The following is a 12,163-nucleotide window of genomic DNA, read 5'->3' on the forward strand; positions in this document are numbered from 1 at the left end:
AATGAAGTGATGGATCTATCTGTAGCTGGATCCAAGTAGTCTCCTGCAAAGTGATAGAGCATGGTGGTACACAACCAGAATCCCAGCATTCCAGAGGCTGAGACAGGAGGATCAAGAGTTTAAGGCCAGTCCGCACTATGTAATGAATCCCAGGCCAGCTGCTACATAGGGAGACCCTGGAGAAACAGAGAGAAACACAGGCAGAACACAACCATGCTAATAATAATCATTATTTGTACAAGGCTTTCTTTTAGTTCCAAATCATGACACAGAGACTTCTTATTAGTTATGAATGATTGGCCTTAGCTTATGCTCGTTTGGGGCTTTTTTTCTTTAACTTAAACCAACCTGTTTCTCTTCATCTACATCTTGCCTCAGGGCTTTTTAACTTTTCTTTCTGTGTGTCCTAATCCGTGTTTGTTGGCTGGAAGCTGCCTGGCTGGCCCCAGGTGTCTCCCTCTCTTTCTTCCCCTTCTCTCCTCTTTTCTTCCCCCTATTCTCTCCTGAACCTAGATTTCTCCTCCTATTTACTCTCTCTGCCTGCCAGCCCCACCTATCCCTCTCCTGCCTAGCTATTGGCTGTTCAGCTTTTTATTAGACCAATCAGGTGCCTTAGGTAGGCAAGGTGAAACAGCAACACATCTTTACATAATTAAACAAATGCAGTATAAACAAATGTAACACATCTTTACATAGTTAAATATTTCACAACAATTATTGATGCTATTGGTATATTCATAATATATTTATATTACGAATAATAACTGCTGAGATCTTTCTGTGCTTTCTCCATGCCAGACTCTATACTAAATATTTCCATACAGTACCTCAATTTGTCTACTTAGGAACCCCACTGGATGCTGGCATCACCTTTTGCATTTGAGAGAAACAAGTCACAGAGAGGCTGAGTAACCATTCCAAAGCCATGCAGCAAATACATCACAGAGCCAGGATGTCACTGATATCGCTGAAACCCAAGCTCACACCTTCTCCCACTGCTCTATTCTTGCCTTGCTGGCTCAGGCAAGATGGAGGCTCCACTCACAGCCACTGAGGCTCTGCTTGCTGGTAACTGGGCAGCTTACAGATGCCTGTCCCCTTTGACCCAGCACTCCGAGTCACCCTTGGCACACTGCAGCCCATGCCCAGTAGCAGCCATGTATAAGAAAGCCCAAAGCAGGGCTGTGGGTAACAGTAAAGACAGGAAATGATCCAATGCCTCTCAACAGGAACATGGATAAATAAACCACAGCGTGTTCGTACAATGGAACGGTGCCACACAGGGGTAATGAACAGCGCTTGTCTTTGTGTATCGACCAGGAACTTTTTCACAAACATATGGTTGAATAAAAAAAAAAGCAAGCACGTGTCTTTTAGAGCAACTAGATGCCAGTTATATAAAGCTATGAAATCCCAGAGCTTAGTGTATCGCCTAGGAGTACATACACATGTCACACACATGGCCTAACAGGTACAGGGATATTAAACATCAAATTCACCATGATGTTCCCTCCCGGAGAGAAACATGTGGAAAGGAACCCGAGAAAGATGCAGGTGAGTCCTGAACTAATCTGTAAGATTCTTATGTTGAAAAGGAATGATGTAGTGGGCTGTGTAGTGGGATGTGTAGTGTAGTGGGATGGGCCACACCTGCCATCCCAGCACTTGGGAGAAGAATCACATGTTTGAGATCAGCCTGGGCTACCTGGTGAGCCTCACTCTGTCCCCTAAAGCATGCCCTGAAATGGTGGAGAAACAGGAATCTAATTCGTTGTTGGTGGGAACCCATACTGGTTCTTCCTAGGAAGACTGCTTTGCATCGTCTGTCAAACTTACAAATGGACATGCCATTTGACCCCAACTGCTAAAAACTTTGCTTTCAAATATATGGATATGTCTACAAAGTACAAAGATCATACACTAAAGTATTGCTTTTGATAACAAAGGCTTGGAAACAACCTAGACACCACTATGGAATCTACTTTTAAAGAGGAACTACTTGTTTTAAATAAGTTAAGTAATGAAAATTTTTTGGTCTGAGTTTATCAGATGTTACTGGACTGGACATTGTTAATATATATAATGGAGTTTTTATCTGATTCTGTCAAATGTTAATGGACTAGACGTCGTTAATGTAATCTTGACTGTGTATATTGTATATATTTACTGGATATAATTTTTCTTGTATTAGTTATAAGCTTTTTTAAATTTTAGACAAAAAGAGAGGACATGTGGTATTGTACTCCCCCAAATATTGTGCATGCTAATAAACTTATCTGGGGTCAGAGACAGAGCAGCCACAATATTAAACATAAAGGATAGGCAGTGGTAGCACACACCTTTAATCCTAGCATTCCAGAGGCAAAAATCCATGTGTTCAAGGATACAGACAGGCTTGGTGACTCATCACGCCTTTAATCCCAGAAAGCAAGCCTTTAATTCCAGGGAGTGGTGGTAGAAAGCAGAAAGGTATGTAAGGCGTGGGGACCAGAAACTAGCAGCGTTTGGCTGGTTAAGCATTCAGGCTTTTGAGCAGCAATTCAGCTGAGACCCATTCTGGATAAGAACTCAGAGGCCTCCAGTCTGAGGAGAAAAGACCAGCTGAGATCTGGCAAGGTGAGGTAGCTGTGGCTTGTTCTGTCTCTCTGATCTACCAGCATTGACCCCAATAACTGGCCTCGGGTTTGTTTTATTAATAAGAACTTTTAAGATTCATGCTACACACCACTCTATTCATTAAATTTTCTGTTGCTATGATAAAATATCTGAGAGAAAAGGCTGGAAAGACAGCTTAGCAAGTAAGAGAATTGAGTGTTCTTGCAGGGCACCCAAGTTCAGTCCCAGCATCCACACGGGGCAGTTCACAGCTGCTTGTAACTCCAGCTCCAGGGAATCTAACACCCTCTTCTGGAATCCTCAGGTACCCTCACACACTTGGCATACAACACACACACACACACACACACACACACACACACACACACACACACACACACACACACACACACACAGGGGGAGGGGCACGTACATGCAAGAATAAACAATAAAAACAATTCTTAAAAGAACTTGTTTTGTGTATCTGACAAAAGCCGCTTTGGGTTCACAGGCCATCGAGGTGAGAGGGCAGGACAGTAAAAGCTTGAGGCAGATGGTCACACTGTATCCACAGTCAGGAAGCTATGAGCTAAACGCTGCTGCTCTGTTCATTTTCTTCTTACTCACTCCAGGACTCCAGTCCCTGGGATGGAAACTCCTGCACAGACATGCTCACAGGTGTGTTTCCTAGGTGATTCCAAATCCAATCACGGTGACAGTGAAGACAAACCAGCTCAGCCACTCAGCTCTATAAAGAAAATGCATGAAGATGGGGTGTCATGATGCAGATTTGAAATCCGAGAGGTGAGCCCCTAAAGGAGGAGAATCTCAAGTTCCAGGGCAGCCTGAGCTAAGAGAGATACCACAGGGTGGGGGATGAGGGGGGACTGATACAGAAGGATTTCTAAGGTGCTGAATGTGGCATACTAGTTGCTACCATGTACAGAAAGTGGAAGTATGCAGGAGAAAATGAGTGTTCATGTTTGTATATTCATAAAATAGGTCATAAAACCAGGGTTCTGGCTGCCTGCGAGAGGGGTAACTTGGGAACAGATTTTGTACTGCAAACCTTCTGAATTTTATTTTGCTTCAGGTGAATATACTGCTATTCACAAAGTGATAAAAACATAAAACTCTGAAGTAAGACAAGGTCCCTTAATGAATTTCCCAGGCTGATATCACCGAGAATCAAGAGGAGCCCTTGTCACCTGCTCCACTGTAGTGACTCCCAGCCTGTCAGTGGTATGCACAGGTGACAGAACCCAGCATGCCCGGTGTGGTGGCACATACCTTTAGTCCCAGTGCTCAACAGGCAGAGGCAGGCGGATCTCAGCTAAGGCCAGCCTGGTTACAAAGAGAATTAGAGGCCGGCCAGGACTACACAGTGAGACCCTGTCTTAAAACAAAAAGCTAGGCATAAGTACCCCAATTCTGTCTGCACCAGGTACCTCTGTGGGCTAACAGAGACCCTGCATGTTTCTGGACTTCAGTTTCCATCATCCATACAACAGTACCTTTTCTGTTCAGACCTGCTACTGATCTTTCACTCCACCAAGTAAAATGCCAAAGCCAAAAAGTACCGGGAACAGGGCACACCAGGATCTTCAATTATCCATTCCCAAAGACCCTAAATTCAGACTATTACCTCCCCCAACAAAAGCCTGCTTGTACCACCACAGCAGTCTGCCAGTAATTATGCCCAATCACAAACCCAGAGCCCAGCAAGGCCTCAATTAGTCCACAAAGGGGCCTAAGGAAGGGTGGGATCCGCGGAGGGCAAAGCCCATATATGACCTCTGTGGAGCCCTGGTACCAAGTGGTCCTGAGCAGAAGGCTGTTGGCTGTCTGCCCCCCACCCCACCCCCAAGACCAACTCCAGAAACCCACTTTCTGTTCTCTCTCTGTACGCAAATTCTCCCCAGCTCCCACTTTCCAGGTCAAGGTGCACCATCTTCAAGCCTTACCATCTTCAAGCCTTCGCCTCTTCTAGAACACGTGACCATCCCTGGACAAACACTGGAGAGAGATGCTCAGGCCAGGCCTAAAGAGGGCATCTTCTTTGTGGTATCCAGAAACAAAGGGGCCGCTGGCCTATTCTGCAAATGTCCTGAGAACACCATTAAGTCTCCAAACGCACGGTCTGGCGGGTTTTCACGAAGTGGAATCCCCCTCGCACCGACTAGGAAGCCATGAGATGGGAGGGCTTGCTGGGAGTGTAAGGAAGAGATTGGTGTCCAAAGGCCGATTTAATACACTTCTACCAAAAAGTGCAGGATCTGAACTAGTATGTGCAACAGGTGAGTGTGGGGGAGTAGTGAGGCAGAGAGGATTTGGAGTTGATGGAGAGAGGTCAACAGGGGTCAATGTGAGTGTATCGGAGTTATGTAGATGCCTCAGATGTGGGTGTGAGGCTGGAGGTCGGTTGTTACTTGTGGAGTTGGGTAGGGAGGGGTAAACCCCACCGAAGCTCTTTCCAATGAGCTGCAGAGGCAGCTTGTGTCTAAGAGAGCTTCAACCTCCTGGGTTCTTCTCTCCTGGCGCAGGAACGGGAAGCCGGGACTGTTCGGACTGATAAGAAAGGGGACCCGAGGAGCCGGCCGGGTGGCTGTGCGTCCGACCTGAATGGTGCTGGGAAAACGCTGCCTGCCTCGCACGGCCGGCTGTAGTACTTCGGCGGCAGCTGCCGGAAACCCAGCCCGGGAGAGAAACGTCTTCATCAGGGACCAGCGACTTGCTCACGCCTGCGGTCTAGACGTCGGAGCGCCAAGCCGGCTTGCTGAGAAGCTGCTGCGTCCGCGGCTTCCTAGCACGGCGTTTGCAGGCATTTCTCAAGCGGCACAAGGAGCTGGATGGAGGTGTTGGGGGCTCCTGTAAACCTCGGCCAGAGAAACATGGAGCTCCGGCTGGCTAAAGACCATGGCCGCTGGATTTGGGCGCAGGCCGGAGGTCACTAAGTGGACGCCCGGCTTTGTCAGAATTAACCGGCGAAACGCGGTAGCCCACACAACCTCTGCAAACAGGCCTAGAGGAACGGAATCCCACTCTTGCCAGGACGCAGGGCCCTATCCAGCCTGCTAAGTGAGTGGGGTAGGAGTGGGAAGAAAATCAAAGGTCCCCCCACAGCTTCTGGGCGCTCCTGCTGCATCCACATCCCGCTGAACCGCGGTGCAAACAAGCTCCTTCTCCCGAGTCTCCTCCAACCCTTACAGCTCTGGCGGCTTACCACCGGCCAGACGCGGCCCGGGAGGTGATCCCCGCGGCGCCTGACATTCTGTTTCCCAGCCTTGTACAAGCCCGAGGTACCCTTTCTCCACCTGGGATTAGAGTGCTGATCCTGCAAAAGACAGCAAGCAAGAAATTAATTCCCAGGGATGCGTGACTCCTATTTCTACTCAAAAAAATCCCATAGAGACTGTCCTACACCCCCAACACACACACACACACACACACACACACACACACACACACACTCCTTAAAGACTGAAAAGGGAGCCGACAGAGGAATTTGGGGAAGTGATGACATACACAACAATGCTGTCACACCTGGCTGCTGAGGAACTGAGCAGTGGAAATGGAGTCGTTTGGGATGTGGGGGGGGGAGTAGGACCCAGGGTCAGCTTGGGTGGTCAAAAAAAAAAAAAAAAAGAAAGGAAAGAAAAGAAAAAGAAAAAAGGGAGTAGAGCGACCCCCACCAGAATGAGACCCTAGCCAGATGTTTTGCCCCTGCCCAGACCAGCCAGACTCATCACTTCTACCCATAGCTGGGCATGCCTGACGTTGAGGAAGAAGACAAGCACCTGGAGGTCTGCTCAGAAAACAGTCGGATTTTGAAGAAGTGCTGTTTGTCCCACGTGTGCTCAGGGCAGCGACAGACAGCCTAGAAAAACACCCAAGCCATTTGGGAATATTTAAGGGCTGGAAGTAGGTATCTCCCAGGGAAATTAAGAGGACTCCAGCTCCCACTCACCCTGGTGGTTAGACCAGGTTTGCCCTGTTGACCTCTCTGGAGTCATCTTCAAGATACTCGATTCCAGACACACACACACACACACACACACACACACACACACACACACACACACACACACTGTACTTTCCTTCATCTCAAAGTGGGGAGCAATGTAGATAGGTAGCCTTCGGATTCTGGAGCCACAGGCCACTGCGGGCTCTCAGGATTCTGGAGAACTCTTGCAGACCAAACAGCCTGAGAGAAAGAAGTAAAAACAGGCACTGAGCTAGCCACCTAGCCATGCCAATCACTGATACACCTTCAGGGTGCGCTTGCAGACTACCACTCTTCACAAAATGTACGCACCCGCCGCACCCAGGAGCCTGGCGACTTCAAACACTAGCTTCTCTCACACTTGAAGACTGCGGACTTGCGTTAAGGCTGAGTTAAAAGGCACACCTGATTTTGTGCTGGCGCATATTTCCTCTGATTCTTCTTCTGTTCTTGCGGGTATAACTGGATATCCATCAGACTTCTGTTATCATCTCAAAACCTTTTCGAGAAAGAAGATCAGAACCACTGTTCATCATGATAGAGATGCGAGCAAGCACTTCCCCAGCCTGCTGCTTTTCTTTTGAATCAGTAACAGAATTACCGACGCTGGGAGGGGAGGAGGCAGGTAAAGATTGTGGAGGTGGGGAAGGAAAAAGAAAGAAAAAGAAGAGGCTATATTCACGAGCCGTGTTTAATCAGATGCTTGATCCACACACCTCACTAATGAGCAAATACAACTCCCAGACCTTGTACATGAGCATACCTGTGTTTCTGAACAGCACATTTTGCACTTGCGCAGGATTTCACATATATCACAGATCGTCCCCCATGGGACACCTGTGCACACAACAGTCCTCAAAGTCTCTCAGGGACATCCTCGTCGGTATCCAAGCCTGAGTACAGGGCACACGACTTGGTCTTTAAAACACACACACCCAATTCGTGGGGTTGCAAGGCGAATTCCGAGGAGAAAACTGGTCCCTACATCCACCCGCAGCACAGAGAAGCCAAGTGTCCATGCAAGCAGTACTCCTGGGTGCCTCTTCCTAGCGATCCTTTCCCGAGTCCCAATCCGGCCCAGAGAGCTTGAGGGACAAAGCAGGCCGAAGCTTCTGCTTTCCGTGACACGAGCTCTGGGCTGGTTTACCTCCAGCTGCCGCAAAGTTCTGCCACTCCACCCCGGTCCGGCCCCCTCGCCATCTCGCCCCTCCCTAAGCCTCAAGCTAGAAGTCTAGCCGCAGCACAGCCCCAAGCAGAAGCAAAGGAGTCGTTTTCTGTCACCTGAAAGCTGCCAGGAGGCTTGGATGACCCTTCCTCGCTGGAGACTGCTCCGGGGACACTGGCTGGGTGCAGCTAGCCCCCATGCCGGCCTTCTGCGAAGTAAGCACCCGCAGATTCCAAGGACTCGTGAGAACGTGAGCCCGGGGCTGTCGGCGGGCCCCCTAGACTCCCGAGGCCGGCCAGGCGGGTCCAAGCTGTGCCGGCCGTTTAAAAAAAGAGACTTAGAGATGAACTCGCCCGTGCGCTGCTGGCTGCCCCGCTATAGGGGCGAAGGCCCCTGACGCAAGCGGAACTCGGCGGAGCCCATACGAATCAGAACGGAGCAAGGCTCCTGGCGCACTAGGGACTCCAGGAGGCAGCTGCGCCAGAGACGCGGGTCGCGCCTCGGGAAACCGGGCGGTGGGGGGAGGGGAAAGCTCAACCAAGAAAACCCACCGAGGCGGGGACTGGCCTGGGCGGGGAGGGGCGGCGGGGCCGGAGCCCCTCGCTGTTGGGCAGACTCCCGATGGCCAGAGGCTGACTTCCACTCCCGCCGACCGCTCCCCGGGGGGAAAGAGAAGAGAGCGAGAGCGGCGCGAGGCCTCCGGCCCCCGCAGCCTGCAGAAGTTGGAGGCTCGGCAGCAAGCGCACGCTCCTGCGTCCGCCTGCAAGGCGAGCCTGTGCCCGGAGAGCACAGCCCCGGGGCGGCCGGGCCAAGGAGCTCCGAGCTTTATTTTATTTTATTTTATTTTATTTTGTCATGATGGCCAGCTACCCCGAGCCGGAGGACTCCGCGGGGGCCCTGCTGACCCCGGAGAGCGGGCGGGCAGTCAAAGAGCCCGAGGCGCCTCCGGCGAGTCCCGGCAAGGGCGGCGGGACAGCACCCGAGAAGCCGGACCCCGCGCAGAAGCCCCCATACTCGTACGTGGCGCTCATCGCCATGGCGATCCGCGAGAGCGCCGAGAAGAGGCTCACCCTGTCGGGCATCTACCAGTACATCATCGCCAAGTTCCCGTTCTACGAGAAGAACAAGAAGGGTTGGCAGAATAGCATCCGCCACAACCTCAGCCTCAACGAGTGCTTCATCAAGGTGCCGCGCGAGGGCGGCGGCGAGCGCAAGGGCAACTACTGGACGCTCGACCCGGCCTGCGAGGACATGTTCGAGAAGGGCAACTACCGGCGCCGGCGCCGCATGAAGCGGCCCTTCCGGCCGCCGCCCGCTCACTTCCAGCCGGGCAAGGGGCTCTTCGGGTCCGGAGGAGCGGCGGGTGGCTGCGGCGTGGCGGGCGCGGGGGCCGACGGCTACGGCTACCTGGCGCCGCCCAAGTACCTGCAGTCGGGTTTCCTCAACAACTCCTGGCCCCTGCCGCAGCCGCCCTCGCCCATGCCCTACGCCTCCTGCCAGATGGCGGCGGCCGCAGCAGCAGCTGCGGCGGCCGCGGCAGCCGCCGGTCCGGGCAGCCCGGTGCAGCCGCGGTGGTCAAGGGGCTGGCGGGCCCCGCCGCCTCCTACGGGCCGTACTCGCGCGTGCAGAGCATGGCGCTGCCGCCGGGCGTCGTGAACTCCTACAACGGCCTGGGAGGCCCTCCCGCCGCGCCCCCGCCGCCGCCGCCGCCGCACCCCCACCCGCACCCTCACGCACATCATCTGCACGCGGCCGCCGCACCCCCGCCAGCTCCGCCACACCACGGGGCTGCCGCGCCGCCCCCGGGTCAGCTCAGCCCAGCCAGCCCGGCCACCGCCGCGCCCCCGGCACCCGCGCCCACGAGCGCGCCCGGCCTGCAGTTCGCCTGCGCCCGGCAACCCGAGCTCGCCATGATGCATTGCTCTTACTGGGACCACGACAGCAAGACGGGCGCGCTGCACTCGCGCCTGGATCTCTGAGAGCCACCGTGTGCGGGCGCGGCCCCCGGGGTGCAGGAGCGGAGCTCGGGTCGCAGCCGCAGGGTCGCAGCCTCAGCAGCCGGCCGGGACAGCGCACGCTCTGGGACAGCCTCTTGAGCCAGAGCCCTCGAGCCTTCTGCGCCCCCTCGTTCGGCCCGGCTCCTGCGGCTCCGCTTTGTCGCCTCCGCTGCTCCTCCGGTGCTCTTCCCCACCGCGGCCTCTGCCTTCGCGCGCTCCGGGCCCGAGGCCGCCCCCTCCGCGCTTTCCGCAGGCCTCCTCTCCTCCGGGCGTCCCAGAGTCACCGCAGGGAGTGTGTCCCCGGCCGAGGTGCAGCCGAAGTGTCGGCGGCGCTGACTTCTTGGCCTTCTCTTGCAGGTCGGTGGACTCACGCTTGACTTTCTCCCCCCACACCCTGACTGCCGAGCTGTCTGCGCTAGAAGCGCTGGGCTGCTGGGGTCGCGGGACCCACGCTGCCGGAGGAAGGGGAGAACATGTCTGGTCGCTCCGCGATCCCGCCTGGAACTGATCAGAAGCCGCTCGCAAAAGGGGCCCACTGGGCGGGGCGGGGGTTGAGCCCCAGGCTGGAGCAGGGACAGCCTCGTTCCGCGGCCTGTAATCGGGTTCACATCCCCGCGCCTAGCGAGGCCGCCGTGCCTCCGCTCTTCAGCGCACGGCTTCGAGCACCTCCAGGCCAGGGTGGCTGGCTAACGTCTTGCTAAAAAGATCGGTGAGGTTTTTAAAGATATTAAAAAATACTTTTCAAGGGGAAAAAAAAAGGAGAGAGAGAAAAAACTTTCATAGGGAAAAAAGGTGAAGTGTTATGGCCTTCGAGTTTGCTAAAACCAAACAACAAAATCAAAAGCTTTACTTTCTTCATCGTCCCTGCTGGGAGATTTGTGTAGAATTCCCGTAGTGATTTCAGAAAGCTGTGTTCAGAGCCGAGAGAAAATAACTAGCTAAAAGAAGGTTTTCACTACAAACCGGGAGTTTTCCTCTCTATTTTAAAAAATAAATTCAAAACAAATTTTCCCGGATCTTCCGATTCTAGCCCGGGATGCCAGGAGATCACTGCCTGGCTGGGCCACACTTCGGGGATGACACTCTCCTCCCTGATTTTTGTTTTTCAAATGTCTTGCTTCTTCCACCTTCGGAAAGAGAAATGTGAAACCGGCCAAGGCCGGACCACACGGGGTTGTGGCCCCAGCCGGCTGGCCCGAAATTTCCGCGACCTGGTGGTTGAATAATGTCGTTCGGGGACCAAATTTTCTAGAGGGAACTAGAGCACTTTTGTTGTATTTGTATGTGTGTGCGCGCGTCCCTTGTCAATTCCCAAATAAATTCTTTGTTTTTTCTTTTAACACGGACTTACATTGTTTCTTTTACGTGGTAGTTCAACAGCTAGCTAGCTAAAAGAGCGAGCCCTTTGGCAAAGTTGTGTCCTTTTAAAAAAGTGACACAAACAAGGGTTGAGAGCAACCAGGGTGGCAGTCGCTTTGGGCTGTCGCTACTGCTTTGTTTTTCTGGAGATTGTTTGTTTTTCCTGTGTCATCGCTCGTCCGTGGCAGCTGTTTAACAGCGGCAAAGATACCGGTCCTTCGCTGGAGGCTACTGGAGGCATGGCTTGTTCTATTCTTGGGCCCGTGTAAGTTTGTATTTTGCCTCTTACATAATTGTACTAGGTGTATGCACGGTGTTCTCATTATTATCCTCATACTTCTAAGGGTTTTTTCGAGTCAGATATATCACATTATGTGAGGGTTTTTTTTTTTCCATATAAAATCCCGATTTCAGAAACACGCTGCAAGCTGCAAGCTTTTCTACAATGTACTAGCTGATTTGTTGTACTGTTGTTTTTAACAATCGGCGTTCATTGATTTTGAGATAAGGGTAGAAAACTTGGTGCTTTTCCTGAAGTTGACTGCACTATATGCTACAGTGATGAACTTTTTTTTTTTCTTTACTGAGTGCATCAAATAACGAATTAAGATCCATGCTTTCATTAAGATACAAAAGGTGTTTAAGCTGGTTGCAGTCTAAATCTCTCCGATGGATTAGAGGAGGCTGGCTTTCAGTTTTCAGAAGGAGTGACAGATACTGGATCTCTCACAGTGGTTGGGAGCTGATGCAAGGACTAGATCCCATGCCCAGCCATACATCTTATGCCTCCCTTTCTCCCTCCTTTGCTAAGAGACAGGTCCAGAGAAGTAAGTTGGGAGCAGCAGTGAGCTTGGGGAATAAACTTATTAATAGGTCATCATTTCCGCTAACCGAATATCTAATGTTGGAAATGTCAGGGTGGTATTTAGGTTGTCATGTTGCTGGGACCAAGGGGAAGTCATTCCCACTCAAAATGCCCTCTCTTCCCACAAGTATCTCAGAAGGAGGATACAGGGTGAAAGAGGAGGTTCTGTGGATTCTCAA

The 12,163-nt window shown here is 52.2% G+C and overlaps 1 protein-coding gene across 1 annotated transcript; it reads left to right on the top strand.

Moving 5' to 3' along the window:
• The first annotated feature begins 7,008 nt into the window (after window positions 1-7,008).
• Foxl2 (forkhead box L2) lies at window positions 7,009-11,100 on the top strand. Its single transcript, XM_037207860.1, is given in 2 exon segments — window positions 7,009-9,315; window positions 9,318-11,100. Coding segments are annotated over 2 exon segments (1,122 nt in total). The 5' UTR covers window positions 7,009-8,618; the 3' UTR covers window positions 9,743-11,100.
• The last annotated feature ends 1,063 nt before the right edge of the window (window positions 11,101-12,163 follow it).

Source organism: Peromyscus leucopus, chromosome 7 (genome assembly GCF_004664715.2).
Source record: "Peromyscus leucopus breed LL Stock chromosome 7, UCI_PerLeu_2.1, whole genome shotgun sequence".
Lineage (NCBI taxonomy): Eukaryota > Metazoa > Chordata > Mammalia > Rodentia > Cricetidae > Peromyscus > Peromyscus leucopus.